The 25,268-nt window shown below is 29.4% G+C and overlaps 17 protein-coding genes and 1 non-coding gene across 18 annotated transcripts; 8 read left to right on the forward strand and 10 right to left on the reverse strand. All coding sequences in view use genetic code 12, as the record gives it.

Moving 5' to 3' along the window:
• The first annotated feature begins 330 nt into the window (after positions 1 to 330).
• On the forward strand, positions 331 to 402 carry RJT21DRAFT_t54. Its single transcript has one exon. It is a non-coding gene; the product is annotated as a tRNA-Glu (tRNA).
• RJT21DRAFT_28454 (putative serine/threonine-protein phosphatase) lies at positions 340 to 2,009 on the reverse strand. The gene has a single exon (XM_064884037.1). It carries the CDS (start codon positions 1,767 to 1,769, stop codon positions 531 to 533), a length of 1,239 nt encoding a protein of 412 aa, XP_064740321.1. The 5' UTR covers positions 1,770 to 2,009; the 3' UTR covers positions 340 to 530.
• A 906-nt stretch (positions 2,010 to 2,915) lies between these two features.
• PCL5 (Pcl5p) lies at positions 2,916 to 4,429 on the forward strand. Its single transcript, XM_064884036.1, has one exon. The coding sequence runs from the start codon at positions 3,372 to 3,374 to the stop codon at positions 4,362 to 4,364; it is 993 nt and encodes a 330-aa protein (XP_064740322.1). The 5' UTR covers positions 2,916 to 3,371; the 3' UTR covers positions 4,365 to 4,429.
• Positions 4,430 to 4,450: 21 nt separating this feature from the next.
• RJT21DRAFT_119745 (uncharacterized protein) lies at positions 4,451 to 6,220 on the reverse strand. Its single transcript, XM_064881514.1, has one exon. It carries the CDS (start codon positions 6,079 to 6,081, stop codon positions 4,495 to 4,497), a length of 1,587 nt encoding a protein of 528 aa, XP_064740323.1. The 5' UTR covers positions 6,082 to 6,220; the 3' UTR covers positions 4,451 to 4,494.
• A 4-nt stretch (positions 6,221 to 6,224) lies between these two features.
• On the forward strand, positions 6,225 to 8,210 carry RJT21DRAFT_119746 (uncharacterized protein). Its single transcript, XM_064881515.1, has one exon. The coding sequence runs from the start codon at positions 6,404 to 6,406 to the stop codon at positions 8,075 to 8,077; it is 1,674 nt and encodes a 557-aa protein (XP_064740324.1). The 5' UTR covers positions 6,225 to 6,403; the 3' UTR covers positions 8,078 to 8,210.
• CAG1 (guanine nucleotide-binding protein subunit alpha) lies at positions 8,211 to 9,714 on the forward strand (the record flags this gene model as incomplete). Its single annotated transcript, XM_064882846.1, has 1 exon — positions 8,211 to 9,714. The coding sequence occupies exon 1, from the start codon at positions 8,407 to 8,409 to the stop codon at positions 9,712 to 9,714; it is 1,308 nt and encodes a 435-aa protein (XP_064740325.1). The 5' UTR covers positions 8,211 to 8,406.
• Positions 9,715 to 9,717: 3 nt separating this feature from the next.
• On the reverse strand, positions 9,718 to 11,456 carry RJT21DRAFT_119747 (ubiquinol--cytochrome-c reductase subunit). The gene has a single exon (XM_064881516.1). The coding sequence runs from the start codon at positions 11,333 to 11,335 to the stop codon at positions 10,001 to 10,003; it is 1,335 nt and encodes a 444-aa protein (XP_064740326.1). The 5' UTR covers positions 11,336 to 11,456; the 3' UTR covers positions 9,718 to 10,000.
• A 271-nt stretch (positions 11,457 to 11,727) lies between these two features.
• On the reverse strand, positions 11,728 to 13,150 carry RJT21DRAFT_139313 (uncharacterized protein; the record flags this gene model as incomplete). The annotated part of the gene is made up of 1 exon (XM_064883343.1): positions 11,728 to 13,150. The coding sequence occupies one exon, from the start codon at positions 13,148 to 13,150 to the stop codon at positions 11,804 to 11,806; it is 1,347 nt and encodes a 448-aa protein (XP_064740327.1). The 3' UTR covers positions 11,728 to 11,803.
• RJT21DRAFT_119750 (mitochondrial 37S ribosomal protein uS7m) lies at positions 13,121 to 14,199 on the reverse strand. The gene has a single exon (XM_064881517.1). The coding sequence runs from the start codon at positions 14,153 to 14,155 to the stop codon at positions 13,364 to 13,366; it is 792 nt and encodes a 263-aa protein (XP_064740328.1). The 5' UTR covers positions 14,156 to 14,199; the 3' UTR covers positions 13,121 to 13,363.
• A 40-nt stretch (positions 14,200 to 14,239) lies between these two features.
• On the forward strand, positions 14,240 to 15,341 carry RJT21DRAFT_28473 (uncharacterized protein). Its single transcript, XM_064884038.1, has one exon. The coding sequence runs from the start codon at positions 14,371 to 14,373 to the stop codon at positions 15,274 to 15,276; it is 906 nt and encodes a 301-aa protein (XP_064740329.1). The 5' UTR covers positions 14,240 to 14,370; the 3' UTR covers positions 15,277 to 15,341.
• Positions 15,342 to 16,610, reverse strand: RJT21DRAFT_28474 (uncharacterized protein). Its single transcript, XM_064884039.1, has one exon. The coding sequence runs from the start codon at positions 16,421 to 16,423 to the stop codon at positions 15,407 to 15,409; it is 1,017 nt and encodes a 338-aa protein (XP_064740330.1). The 5' UTR covers positions 16,424 to 16,610; the 3' UTR covers positions 15,342 to 15,406.
• Positions 16,465 to 17,450, reverse strand: SDH4 (Sdh4p). The gene has a single exon (XM_064881518.1). It carries the CDS (start codon positions 17,308 to 17,310, stop codon positions 16,798 to 16,800), a length of 513 nt encoding a protein of 170 aa, XP_064740331.1. The 5' UTR covers positions 17,311 to 17,450; the 3' UTR covers positions 16,465 to 16,797.
• MRP2 (mitochondrial 37S ribosomal protein uS14m) lies at positions 17,451 to 18,357 on the reverse strand. The gene has a single exon (XM_064881519.1). It carries the CDS (start codon positions 17,916 to 17,918, stop codon positions 17,571 to 17,573), a length of 348 nt encoding a protein of 115 aa, XP_064740332.1. The 5' UTR covers positions 17,919 to 18,357; the 3' UTR covers positions 17,451 to 17,570.
• A 27-nt stretch (positions 18,358 to 18,384) lies between these two features.
• On the forward strand, positions 18,385 to 19,376 carry RIB5 (riboflavin synthase). The gene has a single exon (XM_064881520.1). The coding sequence runs from the start codon at positions 18,429 to 18,431 to the stop codon at positions 19,149 to 19,151; it is 723 nt and encodes a 240-aa protein (XP_064740333.1). The 5' UTR covers positions 18,385 to 18,428; the 3' UTR covers positions 19,152 to 19,376.
• PRE1 (proteasome core particle subunit beta 4) lies at positions 19,304 to 20,179 on the forward strand. The gene has a single exon (XM_064884040.1). It carries the CDS (start codon positions 19,498 to 19,500, stop codon positions 20,086 to 20,088), a length of 591 nt encoding a protein of 196 aa, XP_064740334.1. The 5' UTR covers positions 19,304 to 19,497; the 3' UTR covers positions 20,089 to 20,179.
• Positions 20,180 to 20,270: 91 nt separating this feature from the next.
• HIS1 (ATP phosphoribosyltransferase) lies at positions 20,271 to 21,268 on the reverse strand (the record flags this gene model as incomplete). The annotated part of the gene is made up of 2 exons (XM_064885372.1): positions 20,271 to 21,133; positions 21,217 to 21,268. The coding sequence occupies 2 exons, from the start codon at positions 21,266 to 21,268 to the stop codon at positions 20,271 to 20,273; spliced, it is 915 nt and encodes a 304-aa protein (XP_064740335.1).
• A 397-nt stretch (positions 21,269 to 21,665) lies between these two features.
• RER2 (ditrans,polycis-polyprenyl diphosphate synthase) lies at positions 21,666 to 22,712 on the reverse strand (the record flags this gene model as incomplete). Its single annotated transcript, XM_064885331.1, has 1 exon — positions 21,666 to 22,712. One exon carries the CDS (start codon positions 22,710 to 22,712, stop codon positions 21,666 to 21,668), a length of 1,047 nt encoding a protein of 348 aa, XP_064740336.1.
• A 1,308-nt stretch (positions 22,713 to 24,020) lies between these two features.
• On the forward strand, positions 24,021 to 25,148 carry RJT21DRAFT_81822 (uncharacterized protein; the record flags this gene model as incomplete). Its single annotated transcript, XM_064885302.1, has 1 exon — positions 24,021 to 25,148. One exon carries the CDS (start codon positions 24,021 to 24,023, stop codon positions 25,146 to 25,148), a length of 1,128 nt encoding a protein of 375 aa, XP_064740337.1.
• Positions 25,149 to 25,268: the final 120 nt, after the last annotated feature.

The following is a 25,268-nucleotide window of genomic DNA, read 5'->3' on the forward strand; positions in this document are numbered from 1 at the left end:
TATACAAAACATATCGTGATTATATTTTTTTTTTATCTATGCGATCATTCTTTTCTGTCTCCGGATTGTATGTAAAATTAGCAGTAAAACTCCACAAAAGACAATGTTAGACACTAGCTTGTCATATTGATCAAATTAGTTAGATTAGAGTAATACAAGAATTACTACGGGAATATAAATATTATAAATATGTTATATATTTGTCAACTTACATTTTATATTCTAATTCCTGTATATAATAAAAGTATCACGTGATTTTTTAAGTGCACGTGATATACACGTGATAATATCTCATTACCAGGAACCTAAGCTTAAAATTTTCAGAAATAATCCGATATAGTGTAACGGCTAGCACGGTTCGCTTTCACCGAGCAGACCCGGGTTCGACTCCCGGTATCGGAATTTGTTTTTGAGTATTATTTTTGCAGCTTAATCGACAATAAAATAATTTACAACATTAGTATACCAAACAAATACATTAATAATACATAAATACAACATTTAATTTTACTTTTTACTCTACTCTAATTCTAGCATTGAACTTGAAAAGACTTCTCCTTAAACAAAATATTTTCCTTACCCTTTTTCAGAATATGTGATTCCTTCCAAATGACCATGGCTGTTAATTGTTTTCCCGCATCGCAACCACTATCTATACCTTTAGCATATCGTTTAATATTAAGACCACGGTGGGCATCATGTCCATAGTAAACGACCAAAGTATTGTCACCATTTGAAGCACGTTCTTTCTGTTTCATATTAAAAATTTTAGACCAACTAATAGCATCTTCTTCGCTCGGATCTGAGGTAGTCTCATTAAAGTATGGACCTAGATAAGACCTCATTTCTAAATTGTCCTCAGGATCTTGTTCATTTAATTCTAAATCCCATCTAATTCCAGCATGTACTGCGATTCCTGGTGCAAAACTGGTTGATTTGGATTTAACAACAGGTACATCACCAAGGTGTTTTATAACCGAACAATGATTAATATATTTTACATGCTCAGGTTGAAGCTTTCTTGCTAAGATATATTCTGGATCAGAGTTAAAATTGTCTTTAATTTTGAATTCATATGATTCAGCTAATGAAATATCATTATTTTCTTGAGGAATTACAAAGAATGGTTGATCTAAATTATGGAACAATGCATAATTTTGGAGGACATAATATTCATGATTTCCCAAAATACAATCAATATCATTAGCAATAAGGTAATCTAAGACTTTAGATGAATCTGGACCCTTTGTTATAAAATCACCTAGTACAATTAAATGATCAGTTTCCTTTTTGTAATTAATAGAACTCAAAAGTTTCCTAAATTGTGTATAATGACCATGAATATCTCCAATAAGAATTATACGTTCAACTGGTTTAAGTTTAGAATCTGTGATTGATTGGTAGTCTTGTTCATTTTCATTTTCATATTCATCATATTGTTCAGGAGAGCCCACGTTTTTTACACCCATTTGCAACTCAGAAACTCTTTCCTGTGAGATTGGATTTAAGTAGACATTAATATTAGATATTTTTTGAATCCCTACTAAATCAGTAGATTCAGGTATAAAAGTATCAGGTAAAAAAATTGTAAAAAAATATAATGTACCTAAACCTAATATTATACATAATACATAAGCTATAAATTTTGTAAATAAACCATAATGAGATAGATCATCATCTTGATCTAGGTAATATTCACTTTCATCTTCGGAATATTTCCTAATGTTTGAATTTGAATTTATTCGAATTAATGGAGTATCATCACTCATAATTGTAACTATGAATAGGAATAGTAATAGTTAGTTATTGATCATAGACGATGATGCTTAGATGACTATTTACATTTTAGAAAGAGAGAGTAATCGTTACATGCAGGACAAAGAAGATGAAGCAGCATCTCAATTCAGAAGAGAAGTAGAGGCATGGATGTTTTACTCACTATTGCAGTAACCAGGACTAGTCACTAGAATTAATGACTAACAAAACTGTGGGTCGATGAGATGTGGGGGATTAACTGAGGCCCCATATGAAATGACATACAGCGTATATACAAATAAAAATACTAAGCTAATAAATAATAGAATAGGAGAATTATCAGTAATTAGCCATAGGCCCGGTAAAGGATGAATGACTATAAGTAAGTAAAGTAAACATTTGCCATCACCAGAATAAGTACGAAGAATGGGTCATACAATACGTAGAGTTACTCATAGAAATTCTACGAGTTTGGTAGCGACATCTCACAAGTGTCACCAATGAGTCAGTGATCGTAAAAAATTACCTAACATTACCTTAGGCCCGGTATGGTTTGTCGCAATTTGAGAGACATTTATAAAAGAAATTGAGACATATCCATTCACGTGACCGACAATTGAGTCATAAATTAGCAGCGCAATGAGTAATTTCTTTTTTAGTTGGGGGTGGGGGCCGTGCGAGCAGCCTTTATTTAAATAAGACATAATCTCCTATTTTTTGTAAGTAAAGTTTGTAATAATCTTACTACTTTAACAGTTTATATCGACTTAAAATATTCAAGTTGTTATAATAAATTAAGTTCCAACGCATTCACACTTAACGCTTTTTCATTTTCCCTTTTCTTTGGTTTTTCTACGGTTATTTTTACATCTTTTTCTCCACTTGTTTATCTTTTAGGGGTTGTTAAATTTTACTTTTACTTTTACTTCACATCATCATTTCCAATCATCTAGTATTGTCTAATAAGTTTTTAACTACGACATACTGGTATTCAACTTCAAATTAACTTGGTTTCATTCTTAAATTTCTTCAATTGATTTGATCTATACTGATCAAATTTATTATTATTATTATTATTATTATTATCAGCTTTTAGTTTTGTTGTTTAACGGTAAACACTAAAAGTTCTGGCAGGCATCATTTATCATTGTATCACTATATTTTCCAATAATCATTCTATTAGTGTATTAACTAGAGCAGGTTCTTTTATTTAATACTTAATAGAACCATTATCACATCAAAGAGATTACCAATTACTAGCGAATCTCTTAATATTAATAATAATATTATTATTATTATTCCTTTGTTTATTTATTCCTTTTAGTTTCATAAGTCAGTAACCAACTTCAAGATGGTTGCTATTATTAATTAAATTATTAACCAATCCGGTTTTATCTTTAGTTGTTTAGAAGGGAGTTTTATGATAGTTTAACTTATTTTTAAATTATAATTGTTATTTTATTTTTATTATAATCTCCTGGTTTCCTGTTTATCATTCCATTTGTCATCACCTGTACCCAATTACGTCACACCTGTTATATCTCCCATTTATTTATCATTGAACTTATTCATTTAAGTACTTTTCTTATATAAATTCTTAAATTATATTATTTAAAATGGCTGCAACTCCTCAATCTCCAAAGTTGACAGTCAATTCAAACCTTGAATTAACTTCAAGTGATTCATCCTACTTAACTCCACCACCAACCTCAACCAATTCACCACTTTCAACATCCAAACAAGTATTATCACCCAATCATTTTCAATATTATACTAATCATCTTAATAAATCTCAATTTAATTCAATTCTTATTAATTGTGCTGCTAATTTAATTAAAATCTTATACAAAGATGAGGTCAATGAAAAAGATTTTAAATTTTTTATTGTTGAAATCATTAGAAGATCAAAAACTTCAATTCAATCATTACAATTAACATGTTTTTATTTAGTTAAATTAATTCAAAAACAAGTTAATTTAACTCAATATCCAATTTTAAAAGATTCTAAGAAATTATTTCTTGGATTAATTATTATTGCATCTAAATTTAATCAAGATCATAATTATTCATTTAAATCTTGGTTAAAAATTTGTGGTATTAAAGTTGAAGATTTACAAGCAAATGTTAAGATTTTAAAAGAAGTTGAAGTTAAATGTCTTGGATTATTAAATTATGAATTATATATTAATGGATTAGTTTATGAAAATTGGTGTAATATTTTAATCATATTTGGTTATGATTTCATTAAATATCAATTTATTACTAACAATAAAGTTTCAATTTCTCATGAAAATAATAATAATGAAGAAGATGAAGAAAATCAAATTATTTGGGAATTAAATCAATCAATTATTAAAATGAAACTTTCTAAATGGATTAAATTCTTTATGAATTTAAATACATCTAATTTAAATCTTATTAAGATTAATTTTAATAATTATTATTTAAATCAATTAAATAAAAAGATTTTTGTTAAATCAAAAGAAGAATCTGAATCTATTCCTTCATTATTTGCTAGTATTTCAACTCCTACAATTTCTAGAAAGAGAAGTTGTGGTGATGAAATTATTTTTAATGAAACCACTAATCCTAAAAAGGTAAGATTATAATAATTACCTTAATTTTAACTTAACTCTATGTATAGTATTTCATATTTTATATGTATTTTGCAATATAACATAAACTCATTAAAAACTTTTATAAACTTTGTACTTTGTAAACTTGTGTAAACTTTTGTATCTAAAATATATACAAACATCCATCATTACCCCATTTACCTTTAACATTTGTTAAGGGCATAAATCCATCATTATTATTTGGTATACTAGTATTATTATTACTACCATCATAACTATTTTCATTAATAAATTTATTAGTGGTTTTACCAATAGTATAACCACGAACCACAACATTACCAATTTTATTCTTTTCATTAATATCTACAAGTTTAATATCTAATGCTTGACTTAAACATCCACAACCTTTACAACCAATTGGTAATTGAAATTGTCTATAATCATAAAATTCACTTTGAATAACTGGTCCTGATAAACTATAATGATAAAATTCTCGAATTATTCTACTTGAAGTTTCACTTCTGAATTCATTTAATTCATATAGTGTGTATTTGACAGGTTGAGTTATTGGTGAATGTAAATAAATTAATCGTAACAGTTGGAATCCATTATTCCCAGGAAATCTTCCACTTTTAAGTGATTGTAATCGGAAGTATCTTGTAAACCGATAGATAGGATTCAAGATTGAATTTTCTTTAAGAATAGTATCTAAAGTTAAATGTTTATTGGCTGTACTGATAGAAAGTACTGTAACTCCTAATCCAAACAATTCCTTCCATGTCAATGTTGGTTCTTTATGATTATAAATTTCAACACTAGCCTTAGCCGTTAAGGATGCTAAGATTCTTACTAAATCACTAATTAATCCTGTTGAAGATGAAAATTTACTAGAATCTATTTCTTGAATGATCATTACTGTATCCTTTGATGATAAAGCTTTACTTTCTGGTAAATGTTTTAATGAAGAAGCAATAGCACTAATTAAATTCAATTGAGTGAATTCAACTGTTGTAGTCATATTGGGATTACCTGAAAGTGTTCTTCCAATAATACGAACTGCTACACCTTTATCTTTACTAGAAGAATAATCATACTTATGAGTAATTAATTCATCTTTTGATAATGGTTTATAAATTGTTTGATCATGAATGTTTATATAATTAGTAGAAGTTATATTCAATAATTCTTCATCATCCACTAACCACCAAATACCTTCATCATGATCATTTATATTAAATACTTTAGAAGAATCATAAAATTCAACAGTTATTTGATTAATAAATGCACTGAAAATAAATACCAATACTTCTAAATTAATTAAGAATAATCTTTGATTAATTCTAATGGTATGAACATTTTTAATTTGTTGATTAAAGAATTCACATACAAGTTTAATTTGATGATTTAATTTACTAAAACTTCTAAATTCATTATTTATTGTAATTCCATTTTCAGTACTATTACCACTAGAAATAATTGTCCAAATATCATTTAAATTCCCATGTCTAATTTTATAATGATCATATCTAATATCTAATCCAATTCTTAATCCTGAATTATGATCTAATTTATTTGATTTATAAATAGGTGATTCATGGGGTAATCGCGTTGTTTCAACTACTGATTGATCTTGAACATATAATTCATGAACATCTCTATGATATTTAAAATAAGCTTTAATTACATAATTGGTTCCTAACACCACAATTAATCCAATCAATAAACCATTCAATTGATCCACTATCGTCATTTCTATAATACAATTAGACTATAGTGGAGTATTGATTGATTTCCTCTGAAAAAGTCTTACGAGATATACCAAGAAATAGTGAAAAAAAATTCGCAAGGCCTGCAGTATGGATGTTTAACCTTTTCTATGTAGAATTATAACACGTTTAATATATACTAATAGTATATAGTATATTGTATATGGTATATAAGTATATAGAATATATCATAAAGCATATAACAAATATCATTTAAAAACATTACATTTAACAATCCCTGAGACGTTTACATTAGTCATTGTCATTGTCATTGTCATTTTCATCTTCATAACCTTATAAGCAAATATGGCAAGACTATATATAGGGAAGCTAAGAAGTATGCATAGTCTAACGATATTAATTTTAATAGCGTGGCTTATAGCGTTCACACTTCATGAAAGATACTTAACTCGAAGTACTATTAGAAAGTGTAGTTGGCCTCCCTTAAAAGAATCCAAAGTAGTAAATCCAAATCGAGTGGTAAGTCCAAAATTAGATCTACGAAATGAAATAACTAATAAAGATGAAGGATCTACTACTTCAGATGATGAACGCAATAAACAATCAAATGAAGATGGTGAAGTTGCTTTTTCAAATATGAAAATTCTTTTCATTGCTGATCCTCAATTAATTGATAATCATACTTATCCTGGACGTAATCAACTCTTATTAAAATTATCTCAACATACAGTTGATGTATATTTGAAGAAGAATTATTATTATCTCATTAATGAATTACAACCTGATTATATCTTTTGGTTAGGAGACTATTTAGATAATGGAAGATCATCAACTGATGAATATTTCTATACTCAATTATCAAGGTTTAATAAAATATTCTATAATAGATTTAAAAAAACCTATAAGAGAAATGTGAATTTCTTTGTAAATTTAGCAGGAAATCATGATATTGGGTTTGGAGATGAAGTTAAATTAGATTCAAGAGAAAGATTTGAAAAGGAATTCGGTGCTATTAATCATTATCGAGTTCTTGATGGACTTGGTTTTATAACTTTTGATACTTTATCATTCTCATCGACTCATTCCAATATAAATAGAGAAAGTCGTGATTTTTTAGATAATTATTTCAATGGAGGAGCAGTAAAGGATGTCCCTAGAATTCTTTTAAGTCATGTACCTTTATATCGTGATCCAAATATAAATTGTGGACCAATAAGAGAAAATCCAAAATTTAACGTTCATGGTGGTGGATATCAATATAAGAATACAATAGATGAAGCCTTAACTGAAGAAATACTTACAAAAATTCAACCAGACTTAATTTTTGCTGGTGATGATCATGATTATTGTGATATAATTCATTCTAATGGTGCATCAAGAGAAATTACAGTTAAATCAATAAGTATGGCAATGGGTATTAAAATTCCAGCTGTACAATTATTATCTGTGTCAATTTCACAAAAGGGTCATGAGTCTACATTAACATATGGTACAGATGTTTGTCATTTACAAACACCATATGAGAATATATTTAGTTATGTAATATTGGCTATTGTATCAGGATTATTAGTATTATTTTCCAATTTAAAGCAAGCAGGTACTGCAAGATTTCAATACAGTGCTGTTTTACCATTAGCTAATTCTAATTCAACAAAGCTTCGTAACTTTTTAAGAGAACAAGAAGAAGGAGAGAATGAGGAGGAGGATGAGGAAGAGGAGGAAGATATGTCTTCAACTTCATTTGAAAATAATCTTACAAGTCACAATAGAAAAACTGGTTCATTCAGTTTACCTTCTACAGCATCTAAATTATTACATATTCCTAATTATACTTTTACTTCATCAGTTAATAATTCATCATTTCTTACTAAAGTTGGTGGAGGATGGATAAGTAACAAATTATCAGAATTCACTAAATTCTTTAGAAAATGGAATTTAGGAAATTTTTTTAAACAATCTATTATTTTAGCAATTTTAGTAATAAGTGTTTATTATTTTCTATTTTGCTTAACTTTATAAAATGTGCATATATATGTATATATTCAATAAAAATATTTATTAGAATTTGTGGTAATGCGGCTTACAGCAAACTTCCTTATTGGGACATCTGTAACTTCAAAAAATAATTCCATCTTTATAGTTAAATATCAACTAGTTTCAGACTATAGAATCATTTCAATGAGATGATATATTTATTTATAATAGTTAATTACTTTAAATATACAAGGGTTATTTATAAAGACTTTTGTTTTAATATAAAAGTCGTTGATAATTAAATCATATTAGGGGGTAGTAAATTTTGCAGTCATCTCACCTAAGATAAATAAATTGCGCATAATAATAATAATATGGGTTGTACAGCTAGTGTACCAGAACCAGAAGAAGATCCATTCCTTCAAGATAAACGAATTAATGATGCTATTGAAAAGAGTCTTCAATTAAATAGACAAAATGAAAAAAATCAAATGAAATTATTATTACTTGGAGCTGGTGAAAGTGGTAAATCTACTGTATTAAAACAAATGAAATTATTACATAAAGGAGGTTTTACTCAACAAGAAAGAAATCAATATAGTCAAGTTATTTGGTGTGATGTAATTCAATCAATGAAGATTCTTATAATTCAAGCTAGAAAATTAGGTATTCCCTTACAATGTGATGAATATAATAGTCCACTTATACCTTTTAAACAAATAATTTTAAGAGCAAATGCATTAGATCAAATTGATACAAGTGCTGCAGGAGGTTCGAATTTTCTAAATGATTATGTTATTAAATATAGTGAAAAGAATAAGAATAAAAGAAAATTAAATAGTACTGGGGTTGTAACTAGTTTCTTTGGTGATGATGAACCTTCTAATAATAATGAAATAGAAGATGAAACAAATAATGAAACTAATAATAATAATTTTTATGAACCAAATAAGACAAATAATAATGATAATATTCGTGAACAAATAGCTGAAGCTATTACAAAATTATGGAATAATGATAAAGGTATTAGAATATGTTATGATCGATCAAATGAATTTCAATTTGAATCAAGTGCTGATTATTATTTTGATAATGTTCATAAATTTGCTGATCCATTTTATTCATGTAATGATTTAGATATTTTAAAAGGTCGAATTAAGACAACCGGGATTACTGAAACTAATTTTAATATAAAATCATTTAAATTTAAAGTTCTTGATGCTGGAGGTCAAAGATCAGAAAGAAAGAAATGGATTCATTGTTTTGAAGATATAACCGCTGTCTTATTTGTACTTGCATTATCAGAATATGATCAAATGTTATTTGAAGATGAAAGAGTTAATAGAATGCATGAAGCCATTGTATTATTTGATTCATTATGTAATTCAAGATATTTTGCTAATACCCCCTTCATATTATTTTTAAATAAAATTGATATATTTGAAAAAAAGATAAGAAAATCACCTTTAAAGGATTATTTCCCTGATTATAATGGTAAACCAGGAGATTTTGAAGATTCAGTAAAGTTTTTTGAAACAAATTTTTTAAAATTAAATAGAACTAATCGACCAATTTATGTTCATAGAACTTGTGCAACTGATTCAAAATCTATGAATTTTGTATTATCTGCAGTTACTGATATGGTTGTTCTGCAAAATTTAAAAAAGAGTGGTATAATGTAGTAATTATATATAATAAATTTTGTATTAAGAAAATAAATGCTATAACATAGATAAGAAGGAATTATAAAAATAATAATCGAGAAGGGGTGAGGAGTAGGGAAAGTATTGAGGTGGGTTTTTATTTAAATAAGGAATAAATAAAAGACTATTTAAAAACTAATGTACTTGGTGAATATATTGAAGCCTATTGGGTCTATTTAAAGAAATCTAGATAAGACTTCAAATGATTATGATTATAATATTGGATGCAAAAGAAGTAAAAATGGGTTGAATATTACTGAATTGATTACCATCTCATCATAGCCATTTCATTTCTGTTTCTACCGTAATCCATTAATGCTTCGATTTGACCAGTGGCAGAGATGACGATATCCTTATCCCATAAGGAAGCTTGACCCCAAGCCTTAACATCGGCAGTAGTGACAGCATCAATCTTTTCTAAGGCTTCCTTAACAGAGTTTCTGTATCCTGATAATAAGATCTTGGTACCAATATCGGCAACAATAGCATTGGTAGAGCTTAATTCTCTTAATAAGGCAGTCTTAGCAGCAGCTTTACCTCTGGCAACTTCAGCATTAGAAATTGAAATAGATAATCTATTCCAGTCCTTTAATATGAAGTGAACAAATTCATCAACAGCTCCGATATTTGAGATTTCAGCATTGAAACCCCATAAACCAGTATCAGCATAAGATCTTGAAAAGTGAGTATATTTATCAACAATATGATATTCTTGAACAAGACTAGCTAATTTAGCACTGGTATAAGGAGCAATGGAAGAATGATGATCAAAGTCACCAAAGATTGCAGCAGCAACTTTAGAAACGTAATAAGCTGGGGATGAAAGACCTTCACCTTGAGCAGCAATAGAAACATAAGCCTTTGGTAAAGTATCATCTCTCATTCTGACTTCAGAACCTAAGAAAGAAGCAGTCTTAACAATTGGTTTAGCAGCTTGTTGAACTTTTAAAGAAGATTCAATAGCATCAGCTAAAGCATCATGATCAAAGTTACCAGAAGCAGCAATAACAACGTTTGAACCAACTAAATATTTTTCTAATAATCTTTGAGAATCTTCCAATTGTAAATCCTTAATAGAGTCAGTAGTACCAAAAGTTGGTAAACCTAAGGAATAACCTTGGAAAGCAGAAGCATCTAAATGTTCTAAAACTTTAGTTGAAGGATTTGATTCAATAGCTTCAGCAATTGAAATTAATTTAGCCTTAGCAACTCCATAATCAGCCTTTTCTAAAATAGCAGTTGGATTTGAAAGGATTTTAGCAATGGTTTTACCAGCTTCAACAACATTATCATTAGTAGTTTGAGCAATAATACCATTAGCTTCTTTAGAATTATCAGAAGATAAAAGGACACCATTTTCATAACCAGAAGCTAAAATATTAGTAGTTAAAGCAGAAATACCATTATTATATTGATGTTCAGCTCTAGTACCAGCACCAATATAAGCAGCTACAGTTGAAGAAGTAGCATTGGGATTAATTTCACTGGCAATAGTAATACCATTACTTAATGAAGTATATTTAGTTGGACCATTGGCACTAGAAAGTAAACGACGACATGTAAAGTTCTTAATAGAACGGACACCTGAACCACGAAGCATTGTCAATTATTAATATGATAGATGAATGGATGGTTATGTATACAACAAGTCTGTGAATGTATAGATGTCTAACAATTTTCTACAGTCACACCCTTTTCAGTCTTAATTGATTAAATCAACATACATACCTTTAAATTGTTCCTCATACATTTTTTTTTCACTAATGGGTTTTCTCGCTCTCGGTTGGAACCAATGAAAATTTCGCAAATTGTTATGTCGCATACTTTGTATGGTTACAAGAACACACGACTTTCAGTCACGTGCAGAATCATCCCATTAATTAACTATTGATATACCTATTTATCTATCTATCTATCTATCACAGATTTTATTTGCTTTGAAATAATAAGTATGACTTAGATAAAATAAAATAGATCAAAGTAGAATTGATTGGACATAGCTACTGTCTGATGTTGTAGCACATATAATGTGCTAGAATACGTATATAAGATTTTTGTAATTACTCTATTAGATATCATCTTCATCATCATCATCATCACCATCATATATTGATAGTATACCGTTGTCACCGTACAAATCTTGCAAAGCTACAGTACCTGAAACACTATTTTCGGTACTTATACTAGGAGTGATGGTTGAAACATTACTAATATTCCTCTTTTGACCATTATTGGTCGAACCACTATGAAGTAAAAAAGGGAAAAGTCTTCCTTTTTCTTTCTTCTTATTCACCAATTGATTACCATATTTGACTTTAGCTTGTGCTAAATTCATTGCAAATAGATCAGAATAATTATTATCATTCTCTTTATTTTGGATGGATTTTGCATCCGTAAAATCAGCACTCATTCGGCGAGCATCCATATTAGGCGAATGCGGGCTACCAGTCGATATTCTTGCAGCCGATAATGATACATCATTCAAAACAGTTTTCCAAACCATAGAGCTTTTGGATGAATCGTTCTTACTATTCTTATTCTGAATGTTAACCTGACTAATAATAGGATTATGATTACTATGATTATCGTTGTTGTTGTTATTGTTGTTGCTATCAAGCAACATGATTTCATTGACATTTGAATTTAATAAATCGGGATTTCCTTTGTTTATTTCAATATTCAATTTCAAAGGGGATGAATCATCTAACATCATCAACAAAGGTGACAGATCTTCAATATCCTTTCTTTTATTAGATTGACCAAGATCTGGTGCGGAATCACTAGGTATATTGATATCACTACTTAAATTCTGTAAGGGTGGGCCCAACATTACCTGTTGGTTTCTTTCTCCAGATTTAATTGGTCTTAAATATTGATTAAATATATTTCGTACTGCATTTGAACTCTTATGACTCTTTTTATAAATCTTGATCTTGGGAGGAAATTCAGCTGGAGTCGAATGGCATTGACAAGTACATGAATCATGGTGTCCTGATCCAATTTCAATAACTGACAAGTCTGGTGCACTATTAATTCTTGGACCTGAACTAATAAATTCGTTCCGTTTATCACCACCTCCTTTACCAACTCTTCTGCTTTTCTTATGAGAAAATGTTTCATCAAAACTTAAGAAAGACATTGCATCATCCTTGGGAATTGATTGAATTGGAAGATTAGAAATTGGACTGGGCATAGATTGTGGAAAATATTGATACTCTAATGAAAGAAATTGACCTGGCTTTAACAAATATTTATCCTTTGGAAATGTTCGTAGTGAAATCAACTGTTGATTTTGTAGTTTGGTTTGAATCAATCTTGGATTTCTATTTGTACTATAATACCTTTGACGATAATCCACAAAGTAATAATCTACTTTATATCGTAGCTCATGAATGGCATGCTGTAAAAAGTTCATCTTCAAGTAAATAATCGTCAATGATTCAACCGTAAAGATCTACCCATATAATTTTTACCTATACAGTAGACAAATTTATTGCAACTAAAATTTGGCGCCCATTCCACCATTGTTTTTTCTTTGGTGTGCGCTGGAACATCTACAAAAATGTTTGAGTTTTTATATATATACAAGATTTTTAATTAATGACTATATGATAGATATGGGTAATATCTAAAGTTGAATATAAGCTCTTTGTTGCATGGCAGTTTTATGCATATTAGCCTTTTTATCATAACCGGATGATTTACCTTCATAAGCACTAATGATTTCTTCAGCTAATCTAACGGCTAAATCATTAGATTTCTTTTTACTAGAACCTTCTAAAATCCAAGTAATGGCTAATCTATTTCTTTGACGTCTATTTAAAGGAATTGGTACAATTCTACTTTTGGCAGTACCGGTTTTAAAACTCTTGGTTGTTACTAAAGGTCCTAATTTATCTAAAGTTTCTTTTAATATTTCAACTGGATCCTTTCTAATCTTCAAATGTATTATATATAGAGCTCTTGATACTATCTTTTGAGCTTTAGCTTTTTTCCCATGTCTCATTATAAGATTTATTAAATTTTCAACGGTTGGATCAGTTAAGATTGGAATACTAGTATTAGAATATGCTTCAACTTCAGCTAATTGTTCTTCAGTTGGCTCAAATTTCTCTTTTAAAAATGGAGCTGGATTAGATAAATGTGAAAGATATGCTTCAGTTGGACTTTCTGGAACTGATTTACCACTTTTCAATGTCTTTAATGAACCTAACCATTCATCAACATCTTCTTCTGTTATAGTTTCTTTATCTATAGGATATATTTGAGCTGTTAAACTTATATCTTTTTCAGTTGTAATAGGAATAGTCGAATCAGACTTAAATCTTATGAAGCTAGGGGCAGCAAGAACTGGTCTAACTGCCATAACTCTAGGAGCAGAGCGTACTAGTTGTACTGAAAGGTTTCTTAACATAGACATACTAGATCTTGGATATATTTATATATATCTATTTATATCTATGAACTGTTCAAAGCTACTAATCTTGCCTCAGTCTACATTGAAAAATTTTTGGTGAACCTCTTTTTTTTTGTTAGCGGACTGCATACATCGAAAGACCCAAACATCTCTCTCTCTCCATAATAAACAATACAATACTAAACTGTATTAAGTAGTACTAATTGCAAAGGAAGTCAATGACTTTGGAAATACCAGAATTAGATCAAGAGTTACAGAAATTGTTACAGGAAATAGTAACCAAAAAGTATTATGCTATAGAAACAACCGAAGATAAAGAGAAATGGCTTAAGATACTACCGAAACTAAATGAAAGGCTTGAAACAATAGCTAATGTTTCGAGAGATCATGGGGAACAATTCGGGAAAAGACCCGAGGGAGTCGATTTAATTAAACGAATTCAATCGATTAAAGATCGAGTGCTTCAACATTTAAATTATAATTTCCCTAAATATCCGCCTTTTACTATATATCGATTATCAGAAATTCTTGTCAATTCATCACGAGAAGGTTATGATTTAATTGATAATGTTCATATTTTAAAGTATTTTAATTCTTTAGCTAAATTAATATTTGTATCAACAGATGTACTGGAATTCCCCATAACAACTTTTTCTTTAGGATCAACAGTTTCTAATGATGAATTACAAGTAGTTGAACCTATTATAACTAGTCAATCATCTATAAATATTCCATTAGTAGAAATACCGTGGCTCAAGGAAAAGGAAGAGAAAGAGGAAAAGTCAATTCCATCATCAGATATTTCAATTGATGAAGAGCATGAATCTCACGTTAATGATGATATGATAATATCTCCACCACCACCCGTTGAAGAAGAAAAGGTTAACAATATTACAAAGACAGTGAATATGAATATTACTGAAATAACACCATCACCCGTAAGACGAAGACGAGGAGAAGAGGAAGAAGAGGAATTATTACTGTCATCACCAGTTACGAATTCTGATGAAAACGTGACTAAAAGATTTAAACCAGAGAATTCTAAACCTGATGAAGACAATATGGATATATCTTCATCACCAGTAATACCGTCTGCTCAGTCAGAATCTCATGACGAACATTAATGTAAAACTTATTTGTATATTTATTTTGCTTTTGCTATTTCTAATAGATAATGATACATCTTGGAGTTATAAAGGGTTATCTTCTTTTAATTACTTCTTTTGAATTTTATTCTTTTACTTTTACTTTTACTTAATTTGGAGATCTATCCCTTTGTCTTGATGGCTCATAAGAATCAGTACGATGTCTTCTTTCTGGATCATTAGATTGTCCAGGAATGTAATGATCTCTCAGACGTCTATCTCTGTCATATGGTCTTTCATATGATCTATCATATGGTCTATCATATGGTCTTCTGTTGTATCTACCATAATCACGATCACGATCACGATATCCTCCATAATCTCTACGAGGAGGACCATATGAATCTCTTCTATATCCACCTCTTCTTTCTCGTTCACGACCAGGATAACGACGAGGAATGAAATCTCCATTTAATAAAGTATGACTTGCGATAACTTCTTCACCTTTAGATTCATACTCAATTTTCCATTTACCATTTCTTGGACCTCTATCTTCTTCAAATACCCATTGATTTATAGCTTTAACAGGAATATAATCAACAAAAAGTGGAAGTCTTTCAACTGTATATTTTCTTGGTTCTATAGGTGGAGTTAAACTTTCTTTTTGATCATCTGATCCTGCACTAGCAATTGCATCATTATATTCTTTAAGTTGTTGATCATATCTTTCTTCTTCTCTAGTTTCATATTCTTCTCTTAATTTAGCATCATCTGAAGCTGAAGGATAAATTGATCCAAGAATTTTACTTCTAATATATTCTGCTCCTGCTTCATTATCAAGTAGTACAATTCCATGAGTTCTGGTTCTATTTAACCATGCTCTTTCAACTACATAATCTCCAGCTTCTTTTGCTAAACCTTTTAAATAATTTTGAAAATGAATGGCATTTAATGGTCTTCTTAAATTGGCTATAAATAAAGCTCTAGTAACATGAAATGATGGATCTTCTTTAATTTCATATACAACTTCTTCTTGAGGTTCGGGTCCATCTGATGGTTGAAGACCTTGATGATCAACTGGTTTCTTTACTTCATTCTCTTCAGTTTTGTCTTCTTCAGGCTTTTCAATGTATTTACTTCTTTCCTCCTCTTTATCGTCGTATTCAGGTACTTCTGTATCACTCATACTAATTTCTTTTGTACTCTTGTTTTAGCCAAGGTGTTGTTATCATCGCATTGAAAATTCGAGATTGAATTATTTATTTTTCAATCATTGCGTCTCACAAATTACTATGGGGGGTACTCCACTATTGAGATCCACCGTTAACATACAGTATATAATTAGTGTGAGATTAATATAACATACACACCCATACAAATATGTATACACACATATATATATAAGTATACATTAAATTAATTATATTATATCTTTATATACCATTAAGTGAGAGTTAACTATTTACATAAAAATCTTTGCTGTGCTTTCTGTCTATATGATAAGATTCCTTATAAGAGCACAGTAAGACTGTTAACTTAACTAGTAATTAAACCTTTTATTTAAGCAGACCATAAAGTTCTAATTAATTCAAAAAGTCCATTTCCTGATGTTTCAAGAACATAAATACCATACATAGAAAGACAAGATCCAAAAGTCAATAATCTTGTAGCTATCTTATGCCATACCCCATAAACTCTTGCAGGTATATAATCAATAATACATGATTTAAATCCAAAATGACAATGAATTAATAATAATACTGAGAAAAAACTATCTATAATAGGATATTCAGGACCAAAAATGAATGGTACTGTTAAGGTAGGTATCATTCCAATTGTTACTATTTTTTCATAAGCCCAATGATAACCACCTTCTGTAAATTTAGCTGGTGGAGGTATATATGCATCATTAACTGTTCCAACAATATATCCTGGAGGTTGTTCAATCTTTTTGAATTTTGAAAAGTCTGGTTTTAATGATATTGATCTAGAAACATAAATGTTTGATAAAAGTTGAACACTCCTTAACTGAGTATATTTTGGTATATTCACCGTACGTATGAGTCCTATCATTATAATTAATATGAATGTATATATGTATGTATGTCTTGACAGTTAGAATTGTATGTGCAAATTTAATATATGCTATATCATATAAAAGTTTTGATGAGATTTTTTTTTCAGCGATCTTTAAATGTACTACAGTAAATGGCAATAAATATACGTTTTTATGATGTGTATTATATACAAGTTATTTACTAGTGGAAAAGGAAAATTTGGAAATATAGAGAGAGTCATGACATACGTTGAAAGGATCATATTAATGAAATAAATCACCAGGAGGCAACTTTAACTCCTGGTATCAAACCAGCTCTAGCTCTATCTCTAAATACCGTTCTATTAAGTTTAAAGTCACTAATAACAGACTTAGAATTACCTGAAGCAACACATCTATTTCTAATTTGATTGAATGAAGTATATTTAGGCATAGCAGTTAATTGTAATTGCGCTTCTAATCTTGCTCTTGGTGGAAGTTCAGTATTTCTAGCAATATATCTTAAAGCGTTTCTAGTAACTTCATGTTCAGAATATTGTATTCTTTTAAATTGGTCTCTAAGAACTCTGGCACTCACATATGAATGCTCTGGAATATCAAACCTAAATGGGAATCTGAAGGGCATCTTCTTTACTATTTATCCCGTAGAAATACCACTAATGATAGTTAATGATAGTTAGCACTGGTGGTCTCAGTCTCAGTCTTTGATAAATTTTCTGATTTTCTCACTGGTTCAACAGTTCTGTTATTTACCCAAGCGACGCGGTACATGACAGCATGAACAGTAGCACCATAATACTTTATCCATTAAATATGTATTCTCTCCATCATTTTGAATATTATAGTATCTCAAGTGAGGTATCTGATTATATATACTGATATAGATCCAACTATACTGATACTTACCTTAATAAAGTGTCATGTACTGATACACAATTTGTAAGTGCTTCTATAGTATTATACTCACAGTCTGAAAAAATCAGTTAGTAAGACTTAGTCATAAAATTCTGGGGTTTTCTTTGAAGAGATCTTTAGACATTCTTAGTTACTTAGTTACTTAGTTACTTAGTTACTTAGTTACTTAGTTACTTAGTTACTTAGTTACTTAGTTACTTGTTCTTCATATTAGATAGATATGTTTACTGGATTAGTTGAAACCATTGGAACTGTATTGGAATATACCCAGTTAGATACCACCAGTTCTGGAGGTAATGGAGTATCAGCCGTTATAGGGGATTGTTCATCAATTTTATCAGATGTTCATCTTGGTGATCTGATATCTACTAATGGAGTATGTTTAACAGTAACAGAATTTGATGAAGCTAAGACTCAATTCAAAGTAGGAATTGCTCCAGAAACTTTACGTCGTTCAAATCTTGGTGAACTTAAGAAAGGTTCTAAAGTTAACTTAGAAAGAGCTGTAACTAGTGAAGTTAGATTAGGTGGACATGTTGTTCAAGGTCATGTTGATACTGTTGCTTCTATTACAAAGAGAGAACCTGATGGAAATGCTATAACTTTTACTTTCCAATTAAGAGAAAAAGAATATATTCATTATATTGTAGAAAAAGGGTTTATAGCTGTTGATGGAACTTCATTAACAGTTACTAATGTAAATTATGATACTAATGAATTTTCTATTATGATGGTAAGTTATACGCAAAGTAAAGTAACTTTACCACAAAGAACTCTTGGTGAGAATGTTAATATAGAAGTTGATTTAACTGGTAAATTAATTGAAAAGCAAATTGAACTTAATTTAAATAGTCAAATTGAAAATAAAGATAGCAGTTTGAATAAGCTCATTACTTCTTTGATAGAGAAAAAGATAACTGAATTGATTTCTAATAAAAAATAATGTACATAATCATATATAAATATATATATTTAGAAGAATATAACGACAATGACAATTCCAAGTAGTATAGAGTATAGTATAGTAAGTATAGTATAACTCCAACTATTACAATAAATACATTGACTGCAATTTTCGTCAATATCGCACGACTTTTCATGGTGAACAAAAAAGGTATATGGAACTTTAAAGAGGATGGCAAAAGCGAGTATCAATAGTAATTAGTAGATCGATTCAATTGAAAGTTCTAGATTTAACATATTCTAGTTATTATTAAACAATTGAATATTATTGATTAATTTATATCATTAAATATATTAAAAATATAATAATATAAATAGTAGAAATCATGGATATTATTTTAGGTATAAAAGTTGAAGATGGTACTATTATAGCCACTTCTAAAGCTGCAACTAGAGGTATTTCAGTATTAAAAGATAGTGATGATAAAACTAGAGCATTAAATGCTCGTAATTTGATTGCTTATACTGGTGAATCAGGAGATACTGTTCAATTTGCTGAATTTATTCAAGCTAATATTCAATTATATAGTATGAGAGAAAATGATATCGAATTATCACCAAAAGCTACTGCATCATTTGTTAGAAATCAATTGGCAACTTCACTCAGATCTCGTAAACCATATCAAGTCAATGTTTTAATAGCTGGTTATGATACTAAGACAGATACAGCTAGTTTGAATTGGATAGATTATTTAGGTACTCAAGTTGAATTACCTTATGGAGCTCATGGTTACGCAGCATTTTATGCTAATTCCTTATTGGATAAGCATTACAGAAAGAATATGAAAATAGAAGAAGGTTTAGGTTTATTGAAATTATGTTTAAAAGAATTAGAAACAAGAATGCCAATAGATTTTAAAGGTGTATATGTTAAAGTAGTCGATAAAGACGGTATAAGATCTATAGAGGGATATTAAGAGTAAGAGAGTATATATTCCTAGATTACGTTAGCAATGTAATAAAATAATTTCATCTATTAGCTATTTGTTTTCTATGATTGGATTTTGTAAGTTTTGAACGTTATTAGAATATACATAAGATAAGAAGAAGATAAATTAATCCATAATCTATATAGGATTGTCTAAAGTGAATATTTTGATTAAACTCTACAGTTTTTGATTTCAAAACAAAGGATATCTGTAGCACCAGCTTTCTTTAATTGATCCATAATATCACTTGTTCTCTTCTTTTCAACCATTGTAGATACAGCAACCCAATCTTCTTCTTCTTCAGATCTCTTTTCTAAAGCAGAAATTGTAGCAGCTCTTCTACCTGGAGTAATTTTCAATACAGTTGGTAATATTGATCTTGGAGCATTATATTCACATAAGGTATATCTTTGAGCAGCCATAATACCTTCAAATCTTTGATGAATAATTTGAACTAATTCAGGGAATTTTGGATTTTTTGAAGAGATTAAATGAGCAGATGTTGTTAAGACAGTTTCAATTGGTTTTAAACCAGCAGCTTTCATAGTTTCACCACTTTCAACTAAATCAACAATAGCATCAGCAACACCTAAAGCACAAGAAGCTTCAACAGAACCTCCAACATATCTAATATTAGTTTTTAATTCTGAAGCAGTAGATACATTTTCTAAAGATTGGAAATAATCACTAGATAATTTAGTAAATGAACTTACAATTTTCTTACCAATTAATTGATCTGGAGTTGTAATATCACCTTCAGCAGGGACTTGAATTTGTAATTTACAAGATCCGAATTGTAAATCTAATAAATCTTCTATATCTTTAAGCATATCAGCTTCTTTAATTTGATCTAAACCAGTAATACCTAAATCACAATTACCTTCACCAACAAAAATTGGAATATCAGCAGCTGGTAAGAAAATTAAAGCTACTGGTAAATTAGTAGATAAAGCGATATCTAGTCTATTTGAACGTCTAAATTGAATATCAGCTCCACTCAATAATTCACAACATTTTTCATATAATCTTCCCTCTATAGTGAAATATTTAAATTAGTATTTTAAACTTACAAGAAGAACTCTTTGAATTCACAATACAAAATTTTCTTATACATACTCTTTGGAACAGCGAACAACAATCTGTCCGGTAAGTGGTTAACTAAATCCATTATTTTTAGTTGACTATAATATTAAAAGCTAACAAATACTATTCACTATTAAATTATGGTGAAAAATTTCTGGAGTCATATCGTTGCACGAGTGCGTGCAGCTAAATTGAAAAATAGCCGCGATGAAAATTTCTTTATGAGTCAACTTGGTCTTTTCTTGTAGCGAGGGACACGACCTAGATCTAAGATTTGCTACTATAGTTTAAAGATGATTAACAGTCAGCATACAGTACAGTAATAGGGTATCAAACCCTTTATTAAATGGATAATACTGATATGAAAGGTAGATGGTACAATCTAGAAAGTTTTTTTATGAATAATAATAAATAATGAATTAATTAAGGTCTTATACAGAGAACTATATATAATATATGTACTAATAACAGAGTCTATAATATCATTTCTTACTAGAATCCGACTCACTTGAAGTAACCGTGTCCACTTCATCATCTCTGTCTATAACACTACTATTACCCGAGCTTTCTTGTCCATCTTCAACTTCTCCTTCTTCAGCATCAATATCTTCTTCCGATATATCATCTTGCCATTCTGCATGCCTTTGATATCCACTAGATGATTTTGTATCATTTAAATCTATTAAAGAACTACTTTGATATAATTGAATACCACTTACTGTTGAAGTAGTATACCCATTACCATGACCATACCAATATTGATTAAAACTCCATTGCAATAATACTTTAGCCATATCCCATGGTTTAAAGGCTGGCCATAATTTATCAACCATTACTATAGAACAATCTGGAGATACACATTGCCAAAGAAGAAAATCAGACAATCTAAAAGTACCAGATGTCCTTATTAATAAATCCAATGGAGGAGAATCAGAAGTATACAAATGTCTATCAAGAGCTGATTCATCAATAATAAGATCATGATTCTTAGTAGATTCATCTACTACTGCTTTTATCAGTTGAACTATTTCATCTCGAGCTGTATATGGGAAACAAACATTTAAAGTAGCTCGTTTATTATTTTTTGTTAATTCTTCAGTTTCTTTTAATATTTTGGCCACATCTCGTGGCATGTACTTTTTATTACCCAAGATTTTTATCTTTACCCCATATTTTTCACATAAATCTGAGTGTTGATTAATTTGTTGAAATTTTAATTTGGCTAAATCCATTAACCATTTAACCTCTGCATTCAGCCTTTTAAAATTTTCTATAGAAAATGCATATACAGTAGCACATTCAACTCCTGATTCATATAATAATTCCAATACACTAGCCATAGTTTCAAATCCAAGACTATGACCTTCTTTTATTTCTATTTTATTTTGTCTAGCATATCTTCGATTACCATCCATAATTATACCAACATGTCTAGGTACTGGACCTGTCAGTATTATTTTTCCAAAGACTTTCTTTGCAGTAGTTAATAATTGTTCATATCCCGGAAAGGTTGAAATCCAATCTGACATTTTGAATGAATTAATATGATATTATTAGAATGAGATATGAGTATGACTATAAGAATGATAATTAAAATAAATATAACTATGAGAATGCGTATTAATATGAATGTTAAAGATTATTTTGATATTTCTTTTCTGAAATGTTGGGAATTATTTTTATATCAAAAACTGATGAAAATGCAATAATTTTTTTTTTAAAATAGCGATTAAATAAAAAAGCCAATATATATAGCCGTTATTATATATATACTTTGCTCTTGTTGAAAGAATGTGTTAGTGTTAGTTATCTAGAGCAATATGACCACAGTGTTATAATTAGACTTTTTACGGTGACATTATTTTGCTGTATGCCCCTCGGGTCGTGGCGATTCTACCAAAAAGTTTTGGTTAGGTTTTTCACAGCCATTAACATGTGTATGGTATAGTTGTATAAGTTGTCATTAAGTTGTCATTAAGTTGTCAAAAAGTTGTCAAAAAGTTGTCAATAAGTTGAAACTACTAGTCTATCACATTCATCCAACAAAAGTAAGAAACGTTTTACCGAAGTATAGTATTTCTTAAATTGATATAGGGATTCAGTGCACTAATAATCTAAGAACAGATTATACTTTGATACTTCAATATATGGAATGGATCAGCAACACCTATACCATATACAAGATATAATTGATTAAATTTTTCTAATACTCGCAAATAAGGTATCTGTCAAATACAATTCATCTTGAGCTATGAATGAACATATTATGGATGACAAGGCATTCTTCATTATGACTGTGACTCACTTACACATCTATGTTATAACCTCTAACACTTTTAGGTTTTTTAAATAATAAATCATTATTGCTGCTGCTGCTTTTATAAACAATCCATTTCATCATATTCATAATATACCTATTCTTAATTAGTCATCAATACCGTTAAGTCAAAGATGGCAAAAACTCTAATTGATGCAATGGTCTGCACATAAGACATATAGTGACACAAAAAAATTTATTTCAACTCATCAAATCTATCACTACGAAGAAGAGGTCAATTAATAATCACTAAATTTATTTTGAATTTGCAGCAAGAGATAGTATTATATATATCTATAGTCATTGGACAAGTATAAATACTATTATAATTTGTAAAAAAAATACTTTAGAATAACAATAACAAATAACAATGGCTGATCAACTCCATAACGACCCAGTGGTTGAAAACTTTGAAGAAGATGAAGAACAAGAAGAATATTTAAATTTGAATGAAGTTGAAGAAGAAGTTCCCGAAGATAATGGACCAGTTCCAGATGATGACGATGAAGATGATATGGATATGGATGATGAAAATGGAGAAACTATTGAAATCGATATGTCTAATAATTCTTGGACTTATTTTGATAAACATACTGATAGTATCTTTACTATATTTAAACATCCAATTTTACCATTGATTGTTACTGGTGGTGGTGATAATACTGCTTACTTATGGACTACTCACACTCAACCTCCAAAATTTGTTGGAGAATTGCAAGGTCATAAAGAATCAGTAATTGCTGGTGGTTTCACTTCAAGTGGTGAATTTGTCATAACAGCTGATATGAATGGATTTATTCAAGTTCATAAGGCTAGTAAAGGTGGAGAAAAATGGGTAAAATTTGCTGAATTAGAAGAAGTTGAAGAAGTTTTATTTGTAACTGTTCATCCTTCATTACCATATTTTGCATTTGGAGCTAATGATGGATCTGTTTGGGTTTATCAAATTGATAAATCATCTAAGAGTTTAGTTCAAATAATGTCTGGATTCTCACATTCTTTAGAATGTAATGGAGGTGTATTCATTGAAGGAAATGATGAAAATGATCTTTCATTAGTAACTATTTCTGAAGATGGAACTATTGTCAATTGGAATTGTTTTACTGGAACTGTTAATTATAAATTACAACCTCATGATGATTTTAAAGGAGTTGAAAGTCCTTGGGTTACAGTTAAAGTTCTTAAGAATGTTGTTGCAGTTGGTGGTAGAGATGGACAATTAGCTATAATAAATAATGATACTGGAAAAGTTGTGCATGGTCTTAAAACATTAGAAAATGTTGATGATATAAATGAATTATCTATAGAAGCTATAAGTTGGTGTAAAGCTCCTGGTAATAATTTATTAGCTATTGGATTAGTTTCAGGGGATATTTTAGTATTTGAAACTTCTCAATGGAGATTACGTAGAACCATTAGAGTTGATGATGCTATAACTAAACTTGAATTTGTTGAAGAAACTCCTGTATTAGTTGGTTCAAGTATGAATGGTAAAATTTATAAATGGGATGCTAGAACTGGTGAAGAATTATTTGTTGGTGTTGGTCATAATATGGGTGTTTTAGATTTTGCTATACTTGAACATGGCAAACAACTTATAACTGCTGGTGATGAAGGTGTATCATTAGTATTTAAAACTGAGAATTGAATAACTAAATCGTATTGAAAAAACTTGACTATATCATTGTATAATAAACCCCTTCTTTTTTACATAGACATTTACTAATAAATAAAAGTCGTCCTGAATTTACTGACAGCGGTAAAATAA

The sequence above is a fragment of the Scheffersomyces amazonensis genome (assembly GCF_036850825.1).
Source record: "Scheffersomyces amazonensis strain UFMG-HMD-26.3 chromosome Unknown RJT21scaffold_2, whole genome shotgun sequence".
Classification (NCBI taxonomy): domain Eukaryota; kingdom Fungi; phylum Ascomycota; class Pichiomycetes; order Serinales; family Debaryomycetaceae; genus Scheffersomyces; species Scheffersomyces amazonensis.